The following is a 14,485-nucleotide window of genomic DNA, read 5'->3' as shown; positions in this document are numbered from 1 at the left end:
CATTCATCCACACCACAGAGATTGGGGGTAAGCTAAATTTGTAGCTACATTCATTAATTTACACCAGTGGTTAGGGGTATGCTAGACTTGAACTACATTAATTCATTCACACCACAGCGGTTGGTGGTGAACTAGATTTTTAGCTACATTCATTCATTCATACAACAGTGGTTGGTGGTAAGCTACATTTGTAGTTACATTCATTCATTCACACAACAGTGGTTGCAGGTAAGCTACATTTCATTCATTCACACCACAGTGGATGGTGGAAAGCTAGATTTTAGCGACATTCATTCATTCACACCACAGTGGTTAGTGGTAAACTACATTTGTAGCTATATTCATTCATTCCCACCACAGTGTTTGGTGCTAAGCTAGACTTTTAGCAACATTCATTCATTCACACTAGAGCTGTTGGTGGTAAGCTACAGTTGTAGCTACATTCCTTCACTCACACCGCATAGTTATTGATAAGCTACATTAGTTCATTTACACTACAGTGGTTGGTGGTAAGCTAGACTTTTAGCTAAATTAATTCATTCACACAACAGCGGTTGGTGGTGAACTAGATTTTCAGCTACAATAAATCATTCTAGCAAAAGTGCTTGGTGGTAAGCTACATTTGTAGCGACATTCATTTCTTTACACCAGTGGTTGGTGGTAAGCTAGATTTTTAGCGACATTCGTTCATTCACACCACAGAGATTGGGGGTAAGCTAAATTTGTAGCTACATTCATTCATTTACACCAGTGGTTAGGGGTATGCTAGACTTGAACTACATTAATTCATTCACACCACAGCGGTTGGTGGTGAATTAGATTTTTAGCTATATTCATTCATTCACACAACAGTGGTTGCTGGTAAGCTACATGTCATTCATTCACACCACAGTGGTTGGTGGTAAGCTACATTTGTAGTTACATTCATTCATTCACACAACAGTGGTTGCAGGTAAGCTACATTTCATTCATTCACACCACAGTGGTTGGTGGAAAGCTAGATTTTAGCGACATTCATTCATTCACACCACAGTGGTTAGTGGTAAGCTACATTTGTAGCTATATTCATTCATTCCCACCACAGTGGTTGGTGGTAAGCTGGACTTTTAGCAACATTCATTCATTCACACTAGAGCTGTTGGTGGTAAGCTACAGTTGTAGCTACATTCCTTCACTCACACCGCATGGTTATTGATAAGCTACTTTAGTTCATTTACACCACAGTGGTTGGTGGTAAACTAGACTTTTAGCTACATTAATTCATTCACACCACAGCGGTTGGTGGTGAACTAGATTTTCAGCTACAATAATTCATTCTAGCAAAAGTGCTTGGTGGTAAGCTACATTTGTAGCGACATTCATTCCTTTACACCAGTGGTTGGTGGTAAGCTAGATTTTTAGCGACATTCATTCATCCACACCACAGAGATTGGGGGTAAGCTAAATTTGTAGCTACATTCATTCATTTACACCAGTGGTTAGGGGTATGCTAGACTTAACTACATAAATTCATTCACACCACAGCGGTTGGTGGTGAACTAGATTTTTAGCTACATTCATTCATTCATACAACAGTGGTTGGTGGTAAGCTACATTTGTAGTTACATTCATTCATTCACACAACAGTGGTTGCAGGTAAGCTACATTTCATTCATTCACACCACAGTGGTTGGTGGAAAGCTAGATTTTAGCGACATTCATTCATTCACACCGCAGTGGTTAGTGGTAAGCTACATTTGTAGCTATATTCATTCATTCCCACCACAGTGGTTGGTGGTAAGCTAGACTTTTAGCAAAATTCATTCATTCACACTAGAGCTGTTGGTGGTAAGCTACAGTTGTAGCTACATTCCTTCACTCACACCGCATGGTTATTGATAAGCTACATTAGTTCATTTACACCGCAGTGATTGGTGGTAAGCTAGACTTTTAGCTACATTAATTCATTCACACCACAGCGGTTGGTGGTGAACTAGATTTTCAGCTACAATAAATCATTCTAGCAAAAGTGCTTGGTGGTAAGCTACATTTGTACCAACATTCATTCCTTTACACCAGTGGGTGGTGGTAAGCTAGATTTTTAGCGACATTCATTCATTCACACCACAGAGATTGGTGGTAAACTAAAATTGTAGCTACATTCATTCATTTACACCAGTGGTTAGGGGTATGCTAGACTTAACTACATTAATTCATTCACACCACAGCGGTTGGTGGTGAACTAGATTTTTAGCTACATTCATTCATTCACACAACAGTGGTTGCTGGTAAGCTACATTTCATTCATTCACACCACAGTGGTTAGGGGTAAGCTACATTTGTAGTTACATTCATTCATTCACACAACAGTGGTTGCAGGTAAGCTACATTTCATTCATTCACACCACAGTGGTTGGTGGAAAGCTAGATTTTAGCGACATTCATTCATTCACACCACAGTGTTTAGTGGTAAGCTACATTTGTAGCTATATTCATTCATTCCCACCACAGTGGTTGGTGGTAAGCTAGACTTCTAGCAACATTCATTCATTCACACTAGAGCTGTTGGTGGTAAGCTACAGTTGTAGCTACATTCATTCATTTACACAACATGGTTGGTGATAAGCTACATTCGGAATTGCACTGTGTTCACACGGCATAGGAAAAATCAAATACAGGCCACATGTGGGCAATAAAATGGAATTGACTTGCAATGTGAACTGTATTTTTTATTTTTATTTTGAATAAATATATATTTATATGAATCTAAAAGTAAAATTGCAAAAAGGAGTATCATAAATAGCGAGGAGTACTACATTTGATACTTTTATAGGTATCACCCGAATTTTGTCAATACTAGCCCACACAAAACAAACAGGTACCATGTTTTGATATGTTCGTGGCACGTTTTATTATTAAATGGTTCAAGTCAGTGGAAAAATGTTAAACTTTTTTTTTTCTGGCAAATTTTTGCACTTTAAATAATTTTTGTTACAGACTAAACAGTTGTCTTAAATAAAGTTATTCTTTGCTGTCTGTTGATGTGTTTGTTTTTGTTTTCTTAAATGTAATAAGTTTACAACGTTCTGCAGAGGCGTACTTATAACAATTTTATAGACAAATGATACCTTTTATGGTTGCGGCGATGAGTGGGGGAGGCACAAAATTGGTTCTTTTTCCTGGGGGGACGTTACAGAAAATAATTGAGAGGCAAAGCCCCCAAGTATTGTTGCAATTTTCCATGCCTATAAAGCAAGTATGCCTGACATATGTAAACCTCCGCTTCTCAAAATACGATAGCTTGATGGTAATCTGACCAAGGCAACACATGACAAAATTAAATGAATGCTTACATATTGTAAGAAAACGATATAGCACAGTTCTCAGCAGTGTTACATGTTAAATACAACAACATTGATGCTGTTTATCTGATCAGTTTATAGGTACCGGGAGTTGGTACCGTATCACTTCAAATGTTAAAGCGACGTATCCCAAAATACGCAAAAAAAAAGGATATGTATATATTAGGGCTGGGCAACGATTAAAAATTTTAATCGAAGTTAATCGCACTATTTCTCCGATTAATCGCGATTAACTGCATTGTATACGCAAAGCCCAATAATGAATTCAAAAGTAGTGTGTAGTGCACCTTTATTGTGATATTCTCCCACATGAACAAAAGCGCCAAAACATTTGTTGTGCAAACACAATTTAAATCAGTCCTTGTTAAACAGTAGCAGTTAAATAGCATATTTTATGAAAATCAACTCAAAAAATGTAAATACAAACATTTAAGCTTATTGCCACTGCCAGGGTATTTAAGTTATCCTGTTTGTTATGGAAAATAAATATAATCTACATACAAATTTCTGAGCCACAATCATAACATCTGAACAGGCAATTTCTGAGGTAACAGCAGAAACATTTTTTTTATCAGGGTCTTATGTTTAAAAAACCTATATTATAGGTAGTGGGCTGTTTTAGGGAATTTTTGATCAAATTATCCGTAGTAGCAATATTAATAATGTTGTGTTTATTCTGCGTAGTGCACTTAAAATAATTATGACCATATCTAGGAATTGATATGATGGGAATTTTCCGATTTTTTGCTTGGTGCTTTGATAAACTGAACGCATATACATGGTACTATTTGTGATGTTATGAGCCAGGGAAAAAAAGAACTACCCTACCCAGCATGCAAAAGGAGTGACGAGCATGCAATAGGTTGTGTCGCCATGACGGCATCTTGTATGTTGTGATATGCACGCTCTGAAAGCAAACGTTAAGAACTCAGCCAACACTCCTCGTCTGCATTATTGATAAATAGACAGACAACACAAATACTCCACTGCTTCACAGGCCGCTGGATGTAGCCGGCAAAGTATTCCCATGCTAGCTAGCCGGTCTAGCAAGCATGCGTCATTCAGTCCAAAACGGCCCGATCTATCCACATCCAGAATTGTCTGGCGGTCGTAAGTGATCCCGGAGTGACCACGCTGTAAGCCAGCCATGAAATTTGCAGAATTGTCCGGTATTTTTTGCCAAATGTTCCATCTTTACCAAAAGCCCCTCCACGCCGAAGTACATCCGGGAGATGCCATCTTGTTAAGAAAAGGCGTTAACAAAATAAAAGCATGTAAACAACATACGCAAATGTGCGATAAAATAATTGTCGGCGTTAATAGATTGATGCGTTAACGCGTAATTAACGCATTAATTTGCCCACCCCTAGTATATATATGTATATGTATATATATATATCGTATTTTTCGGATTATAAATCGCTCCGGAGTATATGTCGCACCGGCCGAAAATGCATAATAAAGAAGGAAAAAAACATATACGTCGCACTGGAGTATAAGTCACATTTTTGAGGGGAAATTTATTGGACAAAATCCAACACCAAGAATAGACATTTGAAAGGCAATTTAAAATAAATAAAGAATAGTGAACAACAGGCTGAATAATTGTACGTCATATGAGGCATAAATAACCAACGGAGAAGGTGCCTGGTATGTTAACGTAACATATTATGGTAAGAGTCATTCAAATAACTAACATATAAAACATGCTATACGTTTAACAAACAATCTGTCACTCCTAATCGATAAATCCGATGAAATCCTCTTCCTTGATGTTGCTTCTAAACAACTCTGTCATCAAATACTAATGTTTCATGAGGTTTTGACTGATTTATCTCACAATGTTGGCCGACAAACCTAGAACAAAATGTATGAAGTCTCTAACCTTTTACCTGGATGACCTGGGTGAACGGCCGATACACGATACCGAAGTGACGTTATCATGTTCTTCCTAAAGAGTCAAGAGACAAGTCGATTATATGAAAAAATACCAAGAAAGATTGTAAGGCGTCTTAAAGACTTACTCTGATTGATGGTGCGGTGCATCTTTGGACGTGTTTTGAGCGCTAATACAGGAATAAACACTTGCCACAATTAGTTATGATTGTCAAAAAAACATTTGTAGATGTTGAGTTTCACATAACGTTCACAATAAATGGATATGAATAATTTATTGACTCACATTTACAAGCCCAGAATGAGATTTTCATCTTGCACCTTCAATTAAAAGGACCATTCAAATGAAAATATCCCCAGCGTGAAGAACAAAACAAAACAAAACATCACACATTTTCTTTGTCCGTCTCTCCCGTACGATGTCTCTTTGAGTGAGTTGTTATATTATACATTTCTAAAAGTACTACTTTTGTTTCCCGTGTCTTGTTGGTTCACCCGTAAGTAGTCCGTTCGTCCCGAATCACGATTCAAAGTTCAGTAGCTCCTGCTGGCGGTTGAAAGGGAACCTAAAGTATTAGTGCTCAAGAGCCTCCGTGGTCTTCAACCACCGAGCCACAATCCTGCGAGTCCTACGCTACAAAAGAACACACCCATCCTCTTCTTTTACAGGGATTAGTGAAAAGCGTAGAGCAAAAGGAGAATGGTGCAGACGCCAACCACGGTGCCCAGGATGAGGGAGTCCCGTCTCTTGCGGAGGTTAATTCGCTGGATGAGATTGTTGATGGCCGGGAAACGGTCTTGGAGAGCAAAGAATTAAGGAGCATGTCAAATGATCACATCGAACACAAAACAAGTTTGTGTACGTCCTACAATTTTTTTCACCAATAAAAGGTTATTTATCTGACGCTATGCATCGTTGTGGTCAGAATTTACATACCCTCATCATTTAACATGAATGTCCCATCTTCGGTTTATTTTGGGTCTTTTCAATTATTTACAAACACAGAGTGGTTGCAGAGAGTCCAAAGTATAAAAAAAAGATACTGGCCAGCGTGTTGACCCGGCTCTGTATGGACTTCAGCACGCCTCTTTGGGATGTCATATTCTCCTTGGTCGCCATGGCAATGCTATAAAGAGAAGTGCCAAAAAATAAATAAATAAATGAAATGCTGTATATGAAAGTGAATCAACTCATCCATGCCTTTACGCCTAAACTTTGCAAATAGAATAAATTGTTTGTCATTTAGAAGCTAAAAGACTAAAGTACTCGTACCTAAACACTAGGGCTGCACGATAAAAGTTGACTGACATGAAGGATTATGCTGTCACACCGATAAATCTTTTAACATGAAAAAAAAACTTCTGATAGCCGTGAAAAAATAAATAAAAAAATGCTCCAGTGAGGTGAGGTTACCCGTATTCATTTCCCCCCTAGCCATAAACGCTGCCAACTTCCCTCAACATAAATAAACACGGCGTCGATTGTAGAGGACTTCTTCACTGTTGTAGATCTGAAGTATCCCGGGAGCCAGTGCAGGTGGGCCAGTATAGGCGTGATATGATCCAACTTTAGTCTAAAAGCCGCATTTTGTACCAAATGCAATCTTTTAACGCTGGACATAGGGAGACCCGCAAATAATATGTTACAGTAATCAAGCAAAGACGTAACGGCGTACTGAGAAATTAATTATAAATTAAAAATAAATTAAAATGAATTAAAAATCACCCTTACAGAGAGGCTTAAAAGGTGTAAAATGCTCAAATAAATAAGTATGGTTTTGTTTGCGCTCCAAATTGCATCATTTTTGCAGTATTTGATTCCAAATGCGACATGTCACTGTTTTTTTTTTTCGTGCATGTGTTTTTTTCATGTTTTTGTTTGACAAGCATCACTCTCCTTCACAGGCACTCTGGACTGCCGTGTTGCGATTTTCGGAGACTTTTCCAGCCGCCGCTTTTCTCATTGCTTCACTGGCAATGGCAATTTGTATTCAGCTGATGCTTGACTCAAAATGATTAAATATGTTTAACATGCTTCTGTACGACTTTTGTGTCGTTAAAAACCTTTTTAATACATGAACATAACATATTCTACTGAAATTGGTTACAAATCATCCAATGTGGGCTCTGTACCGCGGATGTCATTGTGGCTTGTGCAGCCCTTTGAGACACTTGTGATTTAGGGCTATATATATATTACGGTGGACCATTTTTTTCATCACCAAGAAATATAAATGTTTTGGATATTTTATGCAGTATTGCAACCAACTACAATAAATATTTAAAATGAACAATTCCCAACCACCGGGCCGCAGCAGGAAACGTGACCCAAAATATATGTAGTTAATGTAATAATGGATTGGACTTGCACAATATCATGTTAGACCCGCTCGACATCCATTGCTTTCGGTCTCCCCTAGAGGGGCGGGGGGTGGGGGTGCGGTGGGGTTGCCCACATATGCGGTCCTCTCCAAGGTTTCTCATAGTCATTGTCACCGACGTCCCACTGGGGTGAGTTTTTCTTTGCCCTTATGTGGGCTCTGTACCGCGGATGTCGTTGTGGCTTGTGCAGCCCTTTGAGACACTTGTGATTTAGGGCTATATATATATATATTACGGTGGACCATTTTTTTCATCACCAAGAAATATAAATGTTTTAGATATTTTATGCAGTATTGCAACCAACTACAATAAATATTTAAAATGAACAATTCCCAACCACTGGGCCGCAGCGGGAAACGTGACCCAAAATATATGTAGTTAATGTAATAATGGATTGGACTTGCACAATATCATGTTAGACCCGCTCGACATCCATTGCTTGCGGTCCTCTCCAAGGTTTCTCATAGTCATCATTGTCACTGTCACCGACGTCCCACTGGGTGTGAGTTTTTCCTTGCCCTTATGTGGGCTCTGTACCGAGGATGTCGTTGTGGTTTGTGCAACCCTTTGAGACACTTGTGATTTAGGGCTATATAAATAAACATTGATTGATTGATTGATTGATATGGGAAGACATGTTGTGTGCACCATGAATTGATTAATGTGGACCCCGACTTAAAACAATTTGAAAAACGTAATCGGGTGTTACCATTTAGTGGTCAATTGTACGGAGTATGTACTGTACTGTGCAATCTACTAATAAAAGTTTCAATCGATCTATCAAAGAAAAAAGACATTGAGCTATAACATATCAAACCCTTTTTTGATGTGTTGAAGTCCGACGTTTTATGTAGTTTGGTTTCTGTTAAAATTTGTTAAACATCTGTACAAGTTTTAAAACAACCGTAATACCAACTGTTAAATGACATCATCCGTTGTGTAAGCATTAAGTTAGTGGCATTACAGCCAACCTTTGCATTGCTTTTTTCAGTTCATACCAAACTGTATTGTTGATTTAACATGATTTCTACATGTATGTTGTGCACTTCCTGTGTATATTAATGTCCTTTTTTGTGAATGCTGGTTTCTATAGTAACTTCATTGGGCAGAGAATCAATAAACAACATCAAATTGGAAGTCTTTTTTCATCTGTAATTTAGTTTTTTTGCCTATCTGCCAAACTAAATTCCAACATACAGGGAGGGCAGAATAATATATGTAAATAAATCAGGCGAGTATAAAGCGCAGCCTGTGTTATATTGTAATCATGAAATAGCAATGGTTGAGAAATACAGCAAAATCATAATTGGTAGAAGACAAAATAAATGTTGGTACTAAGAACTGATAACACAAATATGTGTAATATTTTTCACCTTTTATAAAAAAAAAAAAAATACATGCATTATAGCCAATTATGTAAATCATATGACCAGGCAAGGCCCTCACTACAATCACAGCCATACCTTTACCACTACAAATGGATTGGTGTATTTTTCACCTCCAGGTGTGAACAAACTAGGGCTTGGAGATAAAACGACATCAATGTATATCGCCATAGACACGTAATCAATATCAATTAAAAAACACGTTTGATAAAACATTCGATAATATATTTTTTTTCAATGTTGGAAGAAACTAGAAGTATGGAAGCAAGGTTGGTTGCATGAACAAAGGCACTGGCTTTCTGGTAACCGAGCAACGCAGGAAGTGAACACTGATCAATGGGAGTGACACGCTAACAGCCAATCAGGTAACAGTATCAATTATCACGTTTGGTTGTCTGACGGTTAATTCTTTGCTTGGATTCTTTGCTGGGAGTGAGAAGTACAGTAAAAATGAGTGATGCCGAAGGCGAAAAAATTGTGACTAAAACAGAAAAAATTAACTCGACAGTATGCCACTTTTTTTTTTTTTTTTTTATACGGACCATAGTCGGCCCAATTCATTGCAAGGTGCTCGTCCTGACCAAGATCGGTAATACAAAACCACCTTTTCCGCGCTCACCCTTTAGAGCACGGCCTTCACTTCCTGGCATTAAACTTGCAGAAAATTGTTCCTCTCAGTTTTCTCTACGTTTACATTTTCACGATTTTCTTGGGCTTTAATAGGAATTCCTTACATATTCCAAATTTTTGCACCTTCATTTTAAGAGCTTATTGTTAAGCCTTAAATTTGACTTTTTTATTTTGTTTATATTGAATGTTTTCCATGCTTGTGTTGACATTTCCTTTCCTTTCTGCCTTGATAGCTGAGGGGACTATAAACAGAGGAAGGTTACATTTTGAATAAAAATGTTTACATTTAATATATTTTTTTTCTAGTCTTTATTTTTGATAGGTCATAAAACATATAAATAATTATCAATATCGACCGATAAAAACACTTATATCGTGATACAGTTTTCAGCCATATTGTCCAGTCCAAGCACAAACTACTGTTAAATATGAGTTAAAAAATCCGAAATATATCAATCTTTGATATATCGGGACGGGACTCTCGCTACTATATTGGATCCACTATGGACTGGACTTTCACAATATCATGTTAGACCCGCTCGACATCCATTGCTTTCGGTCTCCCCTAAAGGGGCGGGGGTGGAGTGGGGTTGCCCACATCCATCCATTTTCTACCGCTTATTCCCTTTTGGGGTCGCGGGGGGGCGCTGGCGCCTATCTCAGCTACAATCGGGCGGAAGGCGGGGTACACCCTGGACAAGTCGCCACCTCATCGCAGGGCCAACACAGATAGACAGACAACATTCACACTCACATTCACACACTAGGGCCAATTTAGTGTTGCCAATCAACCTATCCCCAGGTGCATGTTTTTGGAAGTGGGAGGAAGCCGGAGTACCCGGAGGGAACCCACGCATTCACGGGGAGAACATGCAAACTCCACACAGAAAGATCCCGAGCCTGGATTGGAACCCAGGACTGCAGGACCTTCGTATTGTGAGGCAGACGCACTAACCCCTCTTCCACCGTACTTGTACAGCACTTTTCTACCTTCAAGGTACTCAAAGCGCTTTGACACTACTTCCACATTTACCCATTCACACACACATTCACACCTGATGGAGGGAGCTGCCATGCAAGGCGCTAACCAGCACCCATCAGGAGCAAGGGTGAAGTGTCTTGCTCAGGACACGACGGACGTGACGAGATTGGTACTAGGTGGGGATTGAACCGGGGACCCTCGGGTTGCGCACGGCCACTCTTCCACTGCGCCACGCCGTCCCCATATGCGGTCCTCTCCAAGGTTTCTCATAGTCATTGTAACCGACGTCCCACTGGGGTGAGTTTTTCCTTGCCCTTATGTGGGCTCTGTACCGTGGATGTCGTTGTGGCTTGTGCAGCCCTTTGAGACACTTGTGATTTAGGGCTATATAAATAAACATTGATTGATTAATTGACTGAATCAATCGAAGTTAACTTGTATAGTCCTAAATCAGAAGTGTCTCAAAGGGCTGCCTGCATAAGCCACAACGCTCAGATCCAACATCACGGCAAGAAAAAAACTCAACAAAAATGGGATGACAATGAGAAACCTTGGAGGGGACCGCAGACGTAGGTAAGTCATTGATTATCGGGCTCGGTTTTGAGAAGCACGACATTACTAGTATAGACCTGAAAAAACTATTTATATATCGTGCATCCCTCTAAAGCACAATAACGTTTAAACAGCTGTTTTCAAACACTAAGCACTATACACAGGGTACCAACTTCTATCCCAGAAAGCATAAAAAAAAACTTGGTCATCTTAACTGTTGGCAGGCCGCATTCAAGAGTGGCATTTGCGGTACCACCTGTGTCGTGTTGTGTTATGTGAGGTCACGGATCTCCCTGAGGATAGTAGAAGCTGCTGATGGGGACTTTACTGTCCCCCAGCAAAGTGAAGGAGGGGATCATGTTGTCCTCACTCAGAGAGTGAAACTTGCCGACAGCAGCAACTTCCAACATCCTTTATTTCAGTCTAAATAGCCTCATGGAAATTGGAGTTGAAGTTTGCTCCCATGGAATCGGTCACCGATTACACTTTTATTTCAATAGTTACCAAAATCATCGTTTAAAACACTATAGTGAACTAAAGCTATTGGAAAGTATTTTAAAATCAGTATGCACTGTATTATGACCATTTTATAAGAATGTGTAAAAAAGACACAGTGCACTTTATGTTCCAACAGCAACATGAGCTGTCAAGCAATGTATCATTAAAAATATTGACCGAATGCTCGCTAGATAGATAGTTAAAATGTCGAAGAATAATTTGCAGTGTGTGTGTGCGTGCGTGCTTGTGAGCTTAGCAATTTCATTGACAAAAGCAACTAATCAAGACTGCTGTAGTAGTCAGTCCCAGAGGAGCCATCTCTTCCAACATCCAATATATTTGTAATTTGGGCAGGCCTGAGGGGAAGCGGAAGGACCAAGGGCTGGGGGGGGAAATTTATGGTACCTCTCGAAAAGTGAAATGACAGGAGCTGTTTATTGCATCAATGGCAAAGGTAACATTCCAGGATTTAACATTAGGAGGCTTGCATGCATTCTTTTCTTTTGCCTTTAGACAGCTCCGTTCACTCTCTCTCTCTCTGTGCTGGTATTTTTTTATTTTTATTTTTTTATTAAATCAACACAAAAACACACAAAATACACTTTCCATCAGTGCATCAACCCCCCAAAGAAAACCCCTCCCTCCCCCATTCACACCCAGCCACACCCACTCACACAAAAAAGGGTTGTTTCTTTCTGCTACCAAAATGCTGGTTCCCACAACATATATAACACAGTCTGCAAGGGACATAGTCCCTGAAACACACATGATTGTGTGTGTCGCCGGTCCACTAACCCTATCATTAATTACTATTTTTTATGTAATTGTTTTATATGATTTTACTTTCTTTTTTATCCAAAAAAAATGTCATTGTTTTCCTTTTTTTTTAATCTCATTTTATTTTATTAAAAAAAAAAAAAAAAAATAACCTTATCTTCATCAGACCAGGTTGTTAATGGAATTAGACTTGTCTAAAAGGTTTTTAAAACCAGGTCCAGTCCAGACAATGTCAAAGTGGGCCTCAGCAACACACACCCTCATCCATGTGCAACAACAAAAATTAGGGAAACAACAGATTGCATATAAGTTATAAACAAAATTACATTTTCATAAAAAGCATTTGTGTATAGTCCATATTATGTCCAAGTCAGATTCAACACACACCTTCATTTTGTACACTGTGCTGGTATTTATATTGCTTATCCTTAACTCCTGTTATGTAGAATAAATTGTTAAAATTCAGTTCTAGTCACCTCATCATTTTAGCCTAACAAAATATGAATAACGGTGGACTTTACCCCCGTAAAAGGGTGAGAAGGGGAAGGAAGAGGAAGATTAGTTTTAGTTTGGTCTTACCTTATTGTGTCATCCATCAGTCGGTCCGAACTACAGATGGGAAAAAAAAAAACGAGTGAGTTATCAACAATAAGCACGGTGCCAAAAAGTAATTTGAACGTCTTACACAATGTGGTGTGTAAGATAACCAACACTAATAACAAACACAGATTTAGACTGAAAGAGAAACAGCTCAAGGGCCCAGAGGACGACGACATATAACTTCAGAGGACGCTCACGTCGTTCTGTCCTTGGTCAAAGAAGACCACCTCAAATACGCCTAACTTTGTCTACATGTCATCAAAAACATATATAAACAGACATCTATGATTTTTTTAAATATGAAACTGCATGTATCAGAGGTGTCCCAATACAACTTACCCACTTCCGATACCGATATTGGAGTTTTGAATAATGGCCAATACTAAGGCTGGGCGATATACTGATAAACTCGATATATCGCGGGTTTGTCTCTGTGCGATATAGAAAATGACTGTATCGTGATATTCGAGTATACATTCTCACGCAGTTGCATGCGTTTCCCACTCTTTCTTGTCTCTCCTTCTCACATAGACGTAAACCAAGCGCACCTTCTTAAACACGTCACCTGTGCGACGTCACACACTCCCGCGGAGCAGAGGTAGCGACATGGTAACGTTAGCTGTGATGCTAACGGTGAGGTGCGGGGTGGTAATACGAGAGAGAGAGAAGTTGCGAATCTGGTAACAAATGGAGAAGGAATTAATTCCCAAGAAAAACAGCACGGGATCCATCGTCCGGCGGTGGTTTGGCTTCAAGCGGGAATATGTTCAACATTTATGCAGCAAAAGCGTTGCTACAAAATGTAGCAGCACTGCTAATGTACCATCATTTGAAAAAAAAAAAATATGTAGCATCACCCGCTAGAAAATGAGTGCTTGAAACTCTGCATGTCAACATCTCCGGCTGGTGCCACACCAACAAAATGCAGAAGCAACCATTTCCACAAAAAACACCATATGAAAAAAATTCAACAACAGAAGGAGATAACGTCCGCAGGAACCTATTATGCAGCTCATTTTTATTTGACAGTTATTGAAATGTCTTTTGTGACATCATGCACAAAAGTGCACTTTATTTGTTTTAAACTATTGTAGTGGCATTCTGTACAAAAAGTACACTTAAATTTAGTGTTGTTTTGATATGTCATCTGGGTGACATCATGCACAAAAGTGCACTCATAGCTTGTTTAAAAAAGTCTGACAATCTTGCGCTTTCTGTTTTTGAAATGACATGAATGTTTGTGCCCCTGCTTAATAACTGTTTAATAAATACAGTTTTGGTTAATTGACTTAGTTGTGATTTCTCTCTCTGCAAGAAAGTTTAAAATGAGCATATATTAATTGAGTATGAAAAAGAATGTTTGATTGTAGACACTGGTGTGATTATATGCATCATGTGTTAAATCAAGGCTAAGGCAAAATATCGAGACATATATGGTGTAT

General features: G+C 38.9%; 1 protein-coding gene across 1 annotated transcript in view; it reads right to left on the bottom strand.

Annotated features, from left to right (window-relative positions):
• Window positions 1-5,497: 5,497 nt before the first annotated feature.
• Window positions 5,498-14,485, bottom strand: part of gosr1 (golgi SNAP receptor complex member 1) — a 48,209-nt gene continuing 39,221 nt past the window's right edge. Inside the window, exons 7-9 of the mRNA XM_061919200.1 lie at window positions 13,023-13,052; window positions 6,282-6,364; window positions 5,498-6,034 (exon numbers count right to left, since the gene is read on the bottom strand). Coding sequence (XP_061775184.1) covers window positions 5,910-6,034; window positions 6,282-6,364; window positions 13,023-13,052 — 238 coding nt within the window. The 3' untranslated portion in view covers window positions 5,498-5,909. The remainder of the gene's footprint in view (window positions 6,035-6,281; window positions 6,365-13,022; window positions 13,053-14,485) is intronic.

The sequence above is a fragment of the Nerophis ophidion genome, linkage group LG13, assembly GCF_033978795.1.
Source record: "Nerophis ophidion isolate RoL-2023_Sa linkage group LG13, RoL_Noph_v1.0, whole genome shotgun sequence".
NCBI lineage: Eukaryota > Metazoa > Chordata > Actinopteri > Syngnathiformes > Syngnathidae > Nerophis > Nerophis ophidion.
This window is presented reverse-complemented; position numbering and strand designations above follow the sequence as displayed.